Source organism: Accipiter gentilis, chromosome Z, assembly GCF_929443795.1.
Source record: "Accipiter gentilis chromosome Z, bAccGen1.1, whole genome shotgun sequence".
Classification (NCBI taxonomy): Eukaryota; Metazoa; Chordata; class Aves; order Accipitriformes; family Accipitridae; genus Astur; species Astur gentilis.
In genome coordinates, this window is record NC_064919.1 from 24144041 (window position 1) to 24160980 (window position 16940).

General features: G+C 36.8%; 1 protein-coding gene across 1 annotated transcript in view; it reads right to left on the reverse strand.

Moving 5' to 3' along the window:
• The window catches only part of KCNN2 (potassium calcium-activated channel subfamily N member 2), a 71794-nt gene that overhangs the window by 45108 nt on the left and 9746 nt on the right, over nt 1-16940 (reverse strand). Inside the window, exon 3 of the mRNA XM_049794878.1 lies at nt 5744-6162. Within this exon, the coding sequence (XP_049650835.1) occupies nt 5744-6162 (419 nt within the window). The remainder of the gene's footprint in view (nt 1-5743; nt 6163-16940) is intronic.

Sequence of the window (16940 nt, forward strand, 5' to 3'; positions counted from 1 at the left end):
AAGAACACATTGTTTAGCTATTAATCCTTCTGTATACACCTAGCATTGGATCAATTGTTCTTTTTTGGATCTGGGTTAATGTATATCAGACATTCACTGATATACTTCTGTGATGGATTCCCTTGTTGCCTTCATTGTTTGATAAAACAATGTATCTGATGTCTATTGGTAACATTTGCAATGAAAATGCAACCAGTTACATCTGTTTTTTGTCATGAGTTGTTCTGAGATGTAAATATTATAAAAGAGTAACCTAATAATTACAGTTAATCTATAGTCAGTCTGCAAAACCAGGAATTAAGACTGGAAGGCAGAGAATCATTCATTCATAGCACAGATTCAAGTCAACATGATGATGGGCCATCTTTGATCACTGTTGTGTTGAATATTTAACAGTTAACTTTTGCCTTCAGTTAACTGGAGAAACCTGACTGCAAGTAGCGTATTTTATTTTCAGTGAGACAAGAGAAGATAAAGATCTGTGATAAACAGCCAGCTCTGTCCATACACAAACATTATTTGATCTGTGGACAGTAATTAGATATATTAGCTAGAAAAAATTAAAATGATACATCATTGCCTCCTAGTTTTGGGGCTAAAACCATGTTTAAAACTAAATACGCAAGCTTTTTTTTTTTTTTTTTCTTTTTAAACTACTAGCAAGAATCTTTGCACTGGCACTGCAGAGACTGCTAAAGGCAATTTCCAGTGGAGTGTGGCCTTGGGATTATGCATACAGTGTAGAACCTCAGATAAGGTCCTCAAGCCAACTAAAGAATTCAGACACATACTGCAGGGAAATTAGATGGCTAAGAAACATTTTTTCCTGCATGAATTACAACTGAAAAGTCTCGATGCATCTACATGCTTGTATCAAATGAATCCTTAACATTTGCCTAGCAGTTGTCATGTGTGAACTGCTTACTGGAAGTTTTGTGATGGCATCATATTTCCAAGAATAAAGACAGATATTTGTTTATTTGTAGAGAACAAGAATGAGCAGAGAGCAGAAAAGGATTTCGCCTTCACACATAGATGGATTTTTTGTGTGTGTGTTTTTTGTTTGGTTGGTTTTGGTTTTGTTACATCAAGGAAAGAATACAGAGCAGAAGCTGATGAGAGGAAGAAATGCTGACTACACAAACTGTTCAATCTGAACTGACTTCATTGCCAGAAGTTAGAGAGAGGTACAAACAGAAACAAAAATGCTGCCAAAAATGTGCTCTCTGGGGAAGCAGAAAATCCACTTTTGTTCTCAGTTCTGCTGCTATAAATCCACAGTAACTCTGGGAATGTGATATGAACAGTTCTGGACACACAACAGTGTAATGTAGGCACACGTAGCTCATGTTGCCCTGATACATGGGCACGTTATAGCCATATGTGCATTCAGAAGGCAAGGTTCTTTATTCATTTGCATAGAAAAAAAAGAAAAGATCAACAAGAGCAACGACCTTCTATGTAACCTAGAAAAGCGCACACTTCTCACAACAGACGTAGGTCTTCTCCAGAAGAGCAAAGCAAATTTGTCAGACTTTTCATTGACATAATGCTATACATATTAATTTTTTTTTTTTTTAGAAACCAAAAATTTCTATTTTAACTGCTATAAACAACAGATAACCATGCACCGAGCTATTTCAGTAACCAGATCAGTATAGGAGACTGCAAAAAGTAATCTGCTTACAGGACTCATAATTCACATACGAAAGTAACATATTCCTAAGCGTTCTAGATCGTGTGCCTCAGAGATGTGATAAACACAAAAATCTATTGAGTTAGACCTAATAAAAAATTTAGATTTTCATTATGAAGCCCATGTATGACAGACAGCAATATAATGATGCTGGCAATGAAAAGGCAGATATTAAAACCTATGTAACATAATCTTCCCCTCAAAACAGACATAAAAACCTGAACAATAAAAAATCAAGTGTTTCTGGCATTGTGTATTTCCACCCCTCTGTGCTTTTCCCACCTTCTCCTTCCAAACTCCCTCAGCCAGATTACTCTGCAGCCCTAGCAACCCATTTATACTCAGCTGGCTGTCCACCTTCATTATCTGTGCCACATTCTGCCCTTATGCATGACCTTAAACTGCAATCCTGGAAAATACCTTGCTCACCAACCCTAAGTGTCACTTGCTATAATTAGCGTTCTGGGAGCTAACAATACAGCCATTAAGGCACTGAGAAAGACACACGTCCTGCCTTAGTTCAGTGTATATCAAGTGACCAGTCAGATGACCATTAAAGCAGTGGTCTTTATTCAAATAGATAGTCAGCTTGCCTGCCTCAACTCATAACCCCATAAACAGGGTTTTCCTTAGAGACATGGATAATGATACTCTTTCATGTTACCTTCCTCGCTATGAAATGCAGTGCTTCCAAATCTCCCTTCCTATTCCCAGGACAGTCTTCAATGAGAAAAATCTGACTGAACAGAACAACAGTCTCAAAATCAGGCTGTCATTCAGCAGCAAAGCACACACAACTTCCCAGTAAGGACACTGGCTACTGAGAGTTCCCCCCTCACCGAGGACATGGAGTAGCATGAGAATGTTTCATCTCCATTCCAGAATTTTAATATTTTAATCTATTAAATCTTATCACCATCATCTTCCAATTTGGATGGCCAGCTAACTGATTTAATACACTGAAGAAATACTAAAACTGCTAGGGCAAAGCTTTATGTAGAACTACTATATAAAAGAAATTAAAAAGCTTGGTGCTAGAGTGATGCTGAGAACCATTTAACACCATCAAATCTCATTCATGTAAATCCCTCCTCATCAAAACAAAGCCAGCAGACTGCTGCCCAATTCTTAATTTCTGATAAATATATCAAAATTCATTAGGGTTTCATGTACAATGTCAAGTGGAATAGCAAATACTCCTTCTAATGATAACACTTATTTTCAGGATCATTTTGTGTACATAAAGTAGTCTATTCCAACACGTAAAGACTCGCTTTAGTTAAAACTGAGAAAAAAAAATCAACTTAAGAGCACATGAAAGAAATTTATTTTATTTGTGTAAACTAAACTTTTAACTACTGAGCAAATCAAAGCCATTAATATCTCAGGAGATGTCTTCTGAGGACTATGACCTCTACACAGCACAGAATGGATTCAGCATCTATTTGTCCTTTCCCACGACAAATGGGTACTGTATCTGTCTCCAGCTATACAAAAAGGGATGTTTAGCTTCATATGGCAGAGTATATAGAGCATTCTGGTGTGGGAGGTTTGGGGGTTTTCTTCTGAGAGCTTTTTTAAAAATGTATTTCTCTATGGACTATGGATCTACAGGTGTTTGGTGGACTAATTAGGAACTGGAATCCAGAGCCAGTATCATTCATTTGGCAAAATACTTGCATATTCCCTCAAGGGAAAATCTGAGGCAAAACACACAAAATTGGCTGTGCAACTAGCATGAATGACCTAAGTATCTAATTCCCAAAGCCAAAATATATCCCCTTTAGTGTTTCTGAAACATAAAATTAACAATTTTGTTTAATGTGAAGGAACATAATCTTGGACTACACTCCACTGACAGAAGGTAATTATGCTAGAGACATACTAATCTAATACTTCTATATTAACTTGCTTTTAGATGTGTTTTAGTTTTAGAGGAAACACTAGCTACCCAGCTTACTGTCCAAGCTAATACAGTCACTTCAAGGACAGCAACTGCAAATTAAAATCTGGAAAATCATTACTAGCTTAGCAGAGAATTGAAGAAAATTCAGCCTTGTCTGCAACCCTCATTTCAGTGTATCTGACCAAACAAATAAACTTCTTCCCAGGATCACAGTGATGCAGAAGTGCCTCAGTTTCTAAATAGAAATAAACAAACTCACAAAATCAAAACTTTGGGCTAGCGTTGTCTTCACTCTCTCTGACTGGAAAATGAGTGAGGTAGTCTTTGTTTCTTTTACTTTTAGTATTACTTATACACTATACATTCTTGTCCTGCCATCTTTATACTAACAAATAAATGTTTTACAAACGTGTATCAGACAGTAGTTAGTATTTTTCAGTAATTTTCACTGAAAGGCACAAGTTTTATAAGCTTATTTTGAACATGCATCTATTTAGAAGTTAGTAACACAATGACTATTTAATGCTACTTTAAAAAAAAAAATAATACAGATTCTTAAACAGTGATATGTAAAACAGTGACAGCAATGGATGCTGAAGTTATACAGAGCCACTTCACAAGTGACAATCTGGGAAATGCCTGAGTAGACACTCAGGAATTCCTGAGCAGTAATTCTGTTGAAAAAAACCTGGTGGGAACAGAGGTGAACAATGTCAAACAAACAGGAGAGGCTTTGGAGAAGACAGTTATATCTGAAACGAGAACATGCTTATTAAAATACAGCTATTATAGATTGAGTCAATATCTAGGGTGCTCTGACTGCTCGTGCTATGGGGAATATTTTGAAACGATAATATGTCACTGTTAACATGGCATTTTCAGAACATTCTTAAATGATTAGTCTTGCCATAACATGAGGAAACAACATTGACACAAAACATCAACTGTAACAAACTATATTCCACTATTCTGGCAATATTAACATTAAAACCTACATCAACAGGATCTCTACAGTCAGTTTATAAGATCAGCTATTTTTCTTTGTAACAAATTGAGAAGTAATGCAAGGAGTAACTTCATAAAGTAACATAACCATAACAGTTAGTGGCTAAATTAACTGCTGATTTGGGAAATCTGCTAGCTGACACAAATAACTCCCCTAAACTGTTTCTAAAATGGGCAGACATGGAAAGTAAGAAGAAAAACAAAATGGTCAACAACCACCAGGAGAAATGCCTTAAATATGTTGAAGATCCTCCAGCTTAAGTAAGGAGAAATTCATTCCAGGACCTAAGAGCTGTCCCAGGCATTTAACCTTTCACAGAGAATCATCCTGATTTGTCTCCATAGAGTTAACCTATCTCATATTCCTAAGCAATCCTATCCAATCAGAAGCTCATTTCTTTTTTGTAAAAGCTATGTTTGAGAAATTAGATTTCAAGCTGTCAGCACTGATAGACATTTATTCTGCACCTGCACCTACACTGAAGTCTGTCGGAAGGAAAGGCTGGACAACTAGCTGAAATGAATGAAAGACTGCATCTCAAATGCACTTTTTCTGATTTTTACGGGAAGAAAAAAAGCATTATATTACTGTAACTGTTCTGCCTGCTCCCCTTTTTTGATCTTGCCAACTCCCAACAATATTTTGCACTCCTTATTGGTTTTTTTACAGCACAATAAAACTCAAAATAAAAAAAACCCAAACATCTTCCTTTCGAGTTTTACATGGCTATTTTATCTACCTAATCCTCAATAAATTTGACTTACAAACAAAATAAATGAAAGCTGATATAAATGCAGTATATCAACAATTACTCTTAAAGACATTTTATGGTATCTGTCCACTGTGTTTTAGCAAACATACTTAAAGTTATATCAAAACACTGAAATCAAATCACAGTGCCACAGTAAACAGTGTGGCACAAACCTCTATGTAGAAGTCCTTCAGATTAAAAGGGAAAGCATTCCTGACAATCTGTGACACAGAATACAACCCAACCAACAAACAAAATATCAAGGACCTGGAAGCTCCATTCCATTAAATATTTAGGTTCCTTGAATCCAAAATGGAAGAGGCAAAACAAGAAAGAAAAATAGAAAGACATATAAAAAGAACTAAACAAACAAAACAACCTTACCTTTCACAAGCTCGGACAGTCCATGCAGCAATTATCCATAATGAGATACTAAAAACCAACAGTACAGTTCCTGGACATATTGTCATTAGAGTCTTCATAACAAAACGGGTATTGAAGTTTATCTTATTTAATGCTCCAATGCTTCTAGATGAGGCATCAGTGAAAAGTTTGCTATGCAGAAGCATAACTCTGGCAATAAGATATAGTCTTAAGAACATTGGTATAGATAAAATAATATCCACATCAGCTGTTGTTGTGGATGGAGTGTAAGAAAAGGCGAGCCGGGCTGTCCATGTGAATGTATAGTTCCCAGGTATGGGATGTATAGCACACACCAGTATTTCCAAGCAGATAAAGAAAATACGTTCATAAGTCATGGCTATTCTCCAGTCATCTGCTCCATTGTCCACCATGAACAACTGAAATAATAAAATATAAGGTTAACTTTAGTACGTCATCAACAGACCTTGTTATAATTCCATTTTAAAACACCATAGTTTTCAGAGCTGCCAGTGACCACTAAAAAAGAAAATAAATACATCATTTAAAAAAATGACATTACTACATCACTATGAAGTGAAACATAACTCTGGTTAAGACAAAAAGAATTTTTTCATGCACTATTTCTAAAACTGGACATGAAACCGAACTTTGACATATAATTTACTAAGAATTCCTCATATTTTCTTTAACTGTCATTTCTGATAAAACAAAACTCTGGACCAATTAAGCTTGGTCCTTTCAAAATCAATTGCTTACTCTGTGTTCATAAAATTAAGAAAAATTTAAGAAAATGTTTTCAGAATGGATATCTAAACTATAAATTGAAAATACTTTCTAAGATGCAATATTAAGCCTGTCCTAGAGCATATCCATGCTTCAGCCAGGGTGATATTATAGCTTCTGTGGAACTATCCAAGCTTTCTTCAAGCTTCAGGCACCAATACAGATCAATGTAGGATGCAAAACCACATGAGAAACTGCACAAAGACTCAAAAAGATATCTCATGGTGAAAATCTGAAAAGCAAAGGCCAGCAAATATCAGAGTAGCCCAGGCAGCAAGGTGACATCTACTAGTAGCTGAAAATTAAATGCTGGTTGTTGCATGTTGGTTCTTGCACAATCAAGGCCTTCAGTTTACCACCCAGGAACAAAGGTACTGAAACATTTCACGCTGTTTAGTGAATGATGTTCCTGATTATTTACTAAATAAGTACTTAATCAAACAGTATTTATCACTAGTAGAAAGTAGCAGTATGCAAGAAGTTGCAAATAGGCAACTTTTCAACATAACCCATAATGACAACGAAGATACAATCTCAATGACAGAAGACCTTCTCATCAGTTTATCTACAGTCTGAATAAGGCTGTTCAGTAAATAAAAATACTTTTGCAGGATTTTTAAAATTAGATTATTCAAAAATAATGGGTGAGAAGGAAAAGTGCGCAAAGAATGTGCTCCTTAATGTAAGAAAAGTATTTTCAGCACACTACACACGATATACACAGCCAAAACCCCAATTATTCATCTGCACTGCTCTTTGCCCCTTTCCATCTTTCAAGAGTTTAAAAATACAAGCCTGATCTCTCTGTATCTGTTTTTAGAGATTGAAAACACACTGTACATCCTCATCCCATTAGGTTGTCTTTCAGTAAATTGCTCCAGTCATTTGTTTAGAAAAGTGATAACCACAAATTAATTTTATTGTAGTTGAACTGATAGTAAAAGAAATAAAGAAGTTAACTATAGTAAGAGACAAAACAAATTTCTGTGTTTGTGGACCTGTTTTTCATCCCTTTATGTTCTTTCTCTCCATCTTACTGCATTGGGTGTTGCCGACAGTGTTTTGGTACTGGGGGGGCTGCAGGTGCGGTGTCTGAGAGAAGTCAGGGGCTGCTCTGCAATGGACCCACTGCAGGACATAGATGAGCTCATCAGTGAAGCTGGTGGTGCTTCTGTGAAAGCATATTTAGGAATGAGTAAAACACTGCCCAGGCAGTGAGGAGTGAGGGAAAAAAGTGTGAGAAACAGCCCTGGAAATGCTAAGGTCAGAGGAAAAGAAGGGAGAGGAGGAGCTCCAGGCACTGGAACAGAAATTTCCCTGCAGCCCATGGACAGAACCGTGGTGAAGGAGGTATTTTGCTGAAGCCCATAGAGATGACCATGCTAGAGGTACCTACACTGCAGCCCATGGAGGATCCCGTGCTAGAGCAAGGTGGATATTTCCTGAAGGGACTGCCACCTGCAGAGAGCCCATGCTGCAACAGATACTCCTTACAAGAACTAATGCCCATGGAAGAGCCATGCTGGAGCAGGTTTAGCCTGAAGGGCTGCAGACCATGGAGAGGGCTCATATTGGTGCAGGGGAAAAGCATGAGGAGGAACGAACAGCAGAGAGGAACTGCTGTGGAATGACCTCCATTCCCCGTATCCTCTGTGCCACTCACGGGGGAGAAGATAAAGGAGTGGGGAATGAAGGAGAGATGTTGAGCCTGGGAAGAGGGGAGTGGTTTAGCTTTTGTCTTTGCTTCTCACCATCCCACTCTACTTTTAACTGGCAATAAATTAAATTAATTTTCCCCAAGATGAGCCTGTTTGGCCAGTGCCAGTAATAGGTAAGGGATCTCCCCATCTTTATCTCAATTCACAAACTTTTTCATCTTATTTTCTCTCCTTATCCTGTTGAGGAGGAAGAGTGAGACATCAGCTGTGGGGGGGTCTGGCAGCTGGCCAAGGTCAAGCCACCACACTTACATATAGATCTTACTGCCATAACAATACTATTAAAGACAAAGAAACACAGTGTTGAATTAAGCTAAAGAAACACTTGGTGAATTCAATGTATGCAACATGAGCACAAACACTTTCTTTTACTTTGTGGTCATTCTGCAAACTTTGGATACTAGATATGCAAATTGGTACTGAAGGCCAATTTATGTATTTATGCATGTATGTATGTATGTATTACCAAAAGAGTGCTGGTTTGCACTTAGCAAATGTACTACTTGGCATGATGGGCCAAACTTTCAAAGTACAGTAAGGCTCAAGTGTATTTGATTCTTGTGATTAGCCTGTACATGCTGTCAGTCAGATCACAGAAGTGCTACATCAGTTATGAAGAGGTCCAGGTATCTAGAACACCCAGAATACAGATGCATAGTAACCAGCTTAACTGAAAAAGAGACCATACCATATGTCTCAAATGCTGTGTGGGTTTCCAAAGGAAAGAATAAATTAACAACAGAGTTAAATATTTCAATTCTTAGATAAGTATCAACATGTTAAACTGGCAGTGTTCTCAAATTTCTTTTAAAAGTTTCAAAATCTGCTGAAGAAAGCAATGGTCTTTTGTCCTCCCTTTTTACCTACCATCTTCACAGATTTCAAAAAAATTGCAGAAAGGCAATTCAAGAAAAATGATACCTTAAGTACTGATTCAGTTTAAAAGATGAGAATAGAAGAATGTTGAGTTAAACTTAGGCATTAAAATTTGATCCTACAATTTTCATAGAAGAAGTTTTTATTTAATCACTGGGTTTTTTAAAAACTTTAAGATGTCACTATGGAATACATACTTGATAACATAGCCACCCGTCAGCAGAAGAAATCCTAACATGCTACAAAGAAAGAAGTTTCTCAGTAGTGCTCAGTGGAACTGACTACGTTTGCAGACACAGAAGATCCCTATCAACTTCCTTTGACCTCAGCCATGCCAATTTCTTCTAAGGAAAGTAATATTTTAAAGTAATAATATCAAGCATTAATAACCATGCACTAATTTCAAGATACTACTCCCCATTTGACTGGAGAATGATGCTAGCAATAAAAGAACATAATAAAACAGTGAGCAAACTCTTCCTATAGAATTGAGTCCTGCGCTCCACAGAGAAGGCCAAACTCCAGTCAAGGTCAAAGATGTTATGCATGTTCATAGCTTTCAAATTTCTTATAATTATTTGGTGTTGAAATCTTACGCAAGTACTTCATCAGTGTTCTGCAAGGTTCTTCAAATACAGAACTCTCATATAGCTTTACGAAGTCTGCACTCTACAAGAAAAATTTTAAAGTTATTTTTACCTGAAATTATGTAATGTATTTACAGCATGTTGTATATAAATGTAAGACATAAATCAATGTTTAACTTCAAATAAACTTGGTATTTGTAATTTCACACAGTAAAAACATAAAAATAAATATCATTATCATAGATGTTTATATAGTTATGGGTATATTTACGTAACACTTTGTTAAATTCATATAACACCAGATGAGAAAAAGAGAAACACATTCAAAGTAGACAGATTGCACACAATGAAAACTTAGATCAGAGACTCCCTGAAGCTACTCAAAACAAAAGGAGAGAAGTTAATTTTGTAAATCATTAGTATATCAAAACAAATTCATAGCAGGCTATCAAAGAATGTTGGTGAATGCACAGAACAAGGAAACTAGCCATTTTCAAAAAAATTCTTTATAATCCAGGTAAAAGAACAAATCTGAAAACTATCCCTGTGGGGATACATTAACACAGGAGTAAAAAGGAAGCAATAAACAGTGATAAAGTAGCATCAGCTGCCCTCCTGGAAGCATTCCTTGCAGAAGGGGAATCAACTGTACTCAGATATATTGTACCAATTGTTTAATTTAAAAATCCAAATGTAAAATGGTTAAATATTGATATTGAAGCAACTGAAACCGTATAAAAGAACTGATAGGACTATAACGCAGAGTAGTAAAATAGAGCCTGTGGGGCTGCTGATTTACCAAAATTTTTGACCAGACATTTTTCTATAGTTTGTAGTTCCCAAAATATCATTTATACAGCGAAAGAGACTATTATGGTACTCGGAAAGGGAGATACTGCTTTTATCTCACTACTCCTAGCAGCCGAGTTATCGTCCCACAGCACCCCATTAAGTATAAATGATTTAAAACCATATGGTGGTGGGAGATAGACATCTCAAGCCTTTAACACAGTTCCCCCGAACTAGGGGATGAAAAAGACCTTTTTCATTCATCAGGAGGCACATAACCAAATGGTCTGTAAGTTATCTAAAGCCCTGTCGTTGACCTTGGAGAGCCTGCAGGAGTTCCTGACGGCTGCTGTATTCCTCATCCTAAATACAAAGCCACAGAGCAGAGATGTTAGTGGGTTTAAGTCATGCATAAAGTCACGAGGCATCAAACGTCTTCTGCATGCAAAGCACTGAAGGCAAAGAATATGTTTTTTCACAAAATTACATGAAGGCGTGGCTATCTTATATCTTCCAGGATGCTTCCCACATCCAGAGTTAAACCCAAACTTTCTATCAGGTCATTAAAAATTGATCCACAAGGTCTTGTGGATATAGCTATCTACAGAATGAAACATGCTTAGTTCATTCAAATGGGGAAGCTAGACTGCCCTATCACTTCTACATATATACATGTACACAACCCCTCCCCCCCCCCCCCCACTTATAAAAATGCCAATTTAAACAGAGGATTGTAAAAGCCTGGTACTTAGCTTCAGCACAAAAATTATTATTTGCATAGTGTATTTATTTAAATTTGACATCTCTGTGCAAAATTAGTTTTTCATAGTTACTGGTATTTTGCTATAAACACCGTGCATATCAATGCATGTAAAGAAAACTTCATGTTAACATGTGCTGGTGGCTAAGCAGCCTCAAAATACTTCTCTCAAAGACTGCATTTAAACCTCATCATCTCAGGAAGGAATGCATAAAAGAGGCTCAGATCATTTATAGTCTTTGTAAACCACAATTTTCAGAAGTGCAGCATCAAAAATTTCACATTAAAATACATCTGATTAATACATCTTAGTTACTCTGACAGGCCACGCATAACCACAACGATTTAAAAATACAGATATGTGTTAAACAATGCTCTTATTAGGTTTGTCTATGCCTTTTTTTAACCTCTGTCCCTCAGATCATTATAAAAAAACCTACCCCAAATACTCTATGAGATTTTTTACCAAGACAGGACATATATGGTCACATAAACTAACACAGGGTTAAATTCTGCCTAAGCACGCAATGTTAAATTCCACCTACCCATTTTTCCCTTTTGTTTTAAATCACATTCTGACAGTATTCTTTTTAGGTTTCTCTCTCCAAAGATATTCAGAGGCATTGCTCAGTATTTTTAAATGGTACTGGCCAGACTTACAGCTCTATCGTTCATCTCTAACAACTGTGAAATAGCTTAACCCCCTGACAACCTACAATGCCAAAAGACCATTACAGCACTCAGCAATTGCTGGGACGTACGTAATTTCTTTTAATATAGGTCTCTCCATATATACGTATGTGCTCCAGGGACCCAAAGAAAGTGAGATGCTCCTAAAAATGCCCCTCTTTCTGCCCAGTAACTTTCTATGCAAGTAATAGTGTTAAGAATTGAAATCCAAAGACTACAAAGGAAAAAAAAGACATTCAAAGATATCAAGATTTCTTTCCCAATTCTATGGAGAAGAACCCCCTGAGAAAAGAGTAATTATGCATTGAACTAAGAAATCATCAAAACCTTATAAATATACAACAAAATCAAAAGAATTCGATAATTAACTTATTATTACTAATAGAAAGGGCTGATCTAAAAAAAAAGATTAATATCAAACCAAAAGATTTTTTCACTTTCATTATTAAAAGGATATTTCACAAGACAATCTCCTAATTGAATTTAGTTTGGACTCTTGCTGGAACAATCACAGCTGAGCTTCCTCAGATCTGTAACCAACAGGGAGATATTTAGTTATATGAATTTTTATGAACCTTTGAACCAAATCAGAGGTCCAGAAATAAAAGTCCACCACCCAGGGTTAGTATATTCATTTGAGATACTCAGCAGACCCACCAGTAAGTGAATGAATTAAACTGATTGAATCAGGAGTTTCTACAAAGTCAATGTCCATTGACACTGTCCATTTCTTCAATTTAACAATATCCTGAATTTAAGAGATATTTCATTATACCAAAGTTTCAGGTCCCACCCTCTCCAGCTGCTTAAAACACAATGAGAAGAAGCTCCTTAAGTTACCCCATGTGGAAGGCATTCATCCAGCGCCAGCAGCAGTTCCCAAAAGCTCTTCTGACTGGGTTGACAGTCAAAAATGTTCTCCAAGCAGATACAGAAGGAGCATGACTTAATAAAGCTCTGTATATCACTTAAGTGCAAGAAGAATAACAGAGAAGGAACACTTGAGATAGGCCTCCTGCATAAACATGCAAAATGGGAAAATGGGACCAGTTCACTAAAACAGCATTAATCTTGTTTTATACTATTTATTATTCTGTTATTTTAAAAGCAAGGAAGAAATAACAAAGAAAATAAAAACAGTATGTACGTTACTACATAACAGATGTATTTACTAGAGAATACACTGTGTGACCCAGAGCAATCCAGAATAGCTGCATCATACAACTGACAGAGATGGAATGAAAAAGATACATAGTTTTCAACCATGGCTTTTTTCCCCAAGAACCTAAGGACTGAGCAAGGTTAACTGGATCTAGCCAGCCCTTAAGAAACATTTCAGCACCTACCCTACCCTACCCTAATCACACCACAACTTGTTCAGAACTAAGCTTCCATCAGTCGCCACTCCACGCTACTCCCTGCCAGAGTAGAACTAATTTTTAGAATGCATTTTTTAAGAAACTTAGTGGTCTGTGTTATATTTTTCCCCATTTTGACTACCTCAGAAATAAAGTAACTCTGATTCTACAATCTTCTTGCAGAAGCAAAATGCACCAGGGATAACCATCTACATTTCAATATCTTTATGTTGTTAATTTTAAATTAGTATTTTACATTATTATTTTACAATTCTTCATTTAGGATTTGTTTTTCTTCATTCAGTACTAAAAATAATTTGTTCTACAGATCACTGCAGGAAGAAATGCCATCTCCCAAAACGGCTGCCATCTGCCACTGTTCCCAATGCAAGAGAAGCCTCACTCTCTTCAGGGATGATCAGCTTCATTACTCCTAGGAAAACTGGAACCAATTAAAAAAAGGATGTATTTTCTGAATAAATCAAAAATACTTTTGTAAATGAATAGGAGAAACAGAAGTTAAAGGAAGAAACACTGAATCTCAAGCTAGATACAATGAGCTAACTCATTCATTCTGCCAAAGGAGTACACTGGTGACTAAACTTAGGAACTTGTTCTTAAGGAACGACTGGTACCAACACATCATATACACAGGAATCTGTATTCTCAGTTCCTCCTTTAGTGTTTACTTTTGACATAAATACTTCAGGTATTTGGGAAAGCTTGCATGTTTGTTTTTAAACTTGGTAAATTTTTATTTAACTGACAATGGATGAATACACATCAGCACCACAGGAACTATGAAGTCCCTATAGTGTTTTTACTGTCTCAGAAACACAGTTAAACTGGGAACTTAATTTAAGGATACATTTAAAATAAATCCAAATCCAGAAATGCAAAATCTAATTTTTTAAGTGTTGTCCTACAGCATGACCACTTAAATAAGGGAAACTAAGAACTAGGCAGCAGGAAAAGCAGAGTGGACTTATATGTACTTGTGTATTTAAAAATCCTAATATACATAGCCACACACTAATCCTAAGTTTATAGAGGCATTCCTGCAAGAACTGCTTCTGTAATTCACCCTGGCAAGTAAAACTGGGAGGGAGCAGCAATAAAGCAGCTATTTAGTTAGTACCTGTTACTCCTGAAGGCCTAAAGGAGGCTTCTGGCCAAACCATATAGCAGATAAAAGTCTTCAAATTCCTTCCAAGATTAAGTTAAAATATATTTAAGAAGGGCAACTTTCAACATCAGGTTAAATAAACATAGACACGAGTTTCTTTACAAGTATTTACCTGTATTTCTTTATCGGTAGAATACTGTTTTACTTAATCATTACTACTTACTACTGCAGCTGCTTCCTCAGGAAAAAAAAAAGAACAAAACCCAAAAACTCACCCAAAAACCAAACCCCACCATATTCTGTCAAACACCTCTTAGCATCCACAGTTCTTGTTGCTGCCCCATTAATTATTTGAAGGTTACAACTTCATCAAGTCTGTCTAGTTTACTGCAGCACTCTCAGGTAAAAGATGCTCTGTTCTCAAAGCTACTTTTTTTTTTAAGAAGTCTGCAAACCAAATACATGAAACAAGTTTGCACGGAGTGCTGCCAACCCCCTTATCTTCCATGATTTAAACATAAAATTGGTATTCAAAATGTTTTTGAAAGCTTTATTTTCACAACCATTATGCTCAATGGGATGGTCCCTGGCAGCAAAAAGTCTGATGTCCAGCAGTTAACACAGGATGATACCAGCCACAACTTACATTAAAAAGTCACAGGCGAAATGCAAGAATTACTAATTTTGGATAAGATGACATCTCTGATCACAGGCTGGATATAAAAAAACATGTTCATCTTTTTTATTTTCCTTCCAAGTGCCAAATGGTGGGGAAAAGAATGGTCTGCCAGCTTATAGACCCTCTGCTAAATTTCTCATCTGCCTCCACTGCATTGCCACTCTGTTGCTGGGAGACAGACAAATGTCTATTCATATATGGCTGCACATAAAGATAGAGAATCAAACATTTTCCTATCTGACAACCAGATCTGGAAAGCAGACTGGTCATGGGTAGTCTTGTATTAATTATTTTTTTTTTACACATTTTGCCATTAACTTAAAGCTATATGGAAGCTGAACTGGGCAGGCATCAGGCCCAGCACTGGTCTATTCTACTGCATAAAGAATTAGTTATTCTAAATTATCATACTGTAGAAATCACAACAGAATGCAAGTTATTGGCTTTTACCATGAAGCCCAAACCTGAATGATAACAAAAGGAGGGGGTAGGCTTAGTGTGCAGCAACTTTACCCATTACACCGTTTGGATGAGGTTCATGTTCAGTAGTAGCTGTCACAGGGTACCTTTTCAGTTATACCAGAATTTGGATGGACAAGAATTTCTCCTCTATCAGCCCATTCCTTACACAAAGCCCAAGAACAACTCTTGGGCAGTATCCTACAAAGGAATCTACAGTCAAAGGAACCCACTATAATCCTGGTGTAAGCAGCTGCACAGCCAAAAGTGAATTTTACAGCTACTGCAGAGAGCAGCTCAGTGGGCAAAGGAAAGTGGGTGAAGAGCACCCTTGGCTTATTCATAAATCAATGTCTGTTCAGGAGTTTCCAAATCTTCTTGAAAAGGTATTTTAATAATGACAAAGGTGTTAAGGATAATGGGGATGCTCTAAACTGAAAGGCTCTAAAGATCTCACTAATGTAGATACTCACAAATACGTCAAAACACACCTCAAATGTGCATGAGCTGTGTAAAAATGATAACTAATGATGTATCAGAAATGCAGTGAGAATACCTTTGATGAAAACTTCATTAAACATAGGTGCTATCAGTGAATGCTCAGTAATCATTATTGCTAGTTGTATTTATTATTTGTTTCAGGTAGGAAATAATTTATTTTGTGCTGTCTAGCCACAGCTGAACATTCAGTCTTTCCCCAGTTTCCCAGACTGAAATCAGAGTTCCATGCATACGAATTTTATGGATGCAATAGTACAGACTGAATCAAAGCTACTATGCAATTTTTAATTAAAGACACGCCTCATTCGCTGGCTGCAACAGATCTTATTCTTAAAAGCATAGCAACAATCACAAAACACGAAATACTATTCACCACCTGGGATGAATCTTTATTTTGTTACGAGACTGAAGATGAAGCATTGCTTCATAATGTGTTATTCTAGTGAAAGACACTCCCGTCAGAGGTCACGGGTAGGGCAGGTGTGAATGTCTGCATACACCTGTAGTAATGCTACAGAAGTTGCAGTGCTATGAAAGCTGGAATAAACAATTGTAATAGGAATAAAATGCTTCATAGATATTCCCAACAGTATCTCATTAGGACATACTGTGGAGCACTGCATTCATTTTACATTGCAGCATTTGGGACACCCGCTAAAGCAGGCGGAATTCTTGAAAATTATAGGCATAGCTGGATGGCAACAACAGTGTCTTATTTAGGTGACAAATGACTGATCTGAGCATCAGACTACAAGACAGGCAAGCCTGAGCCTCAAATGTAGTTAGGAAGCCTTCCCCAGATTACTTCCACAGCACTTGAACTCTTGGTCTCAGTGTTCCCTTTTGTAAAAACAGCATTTAAGTGACA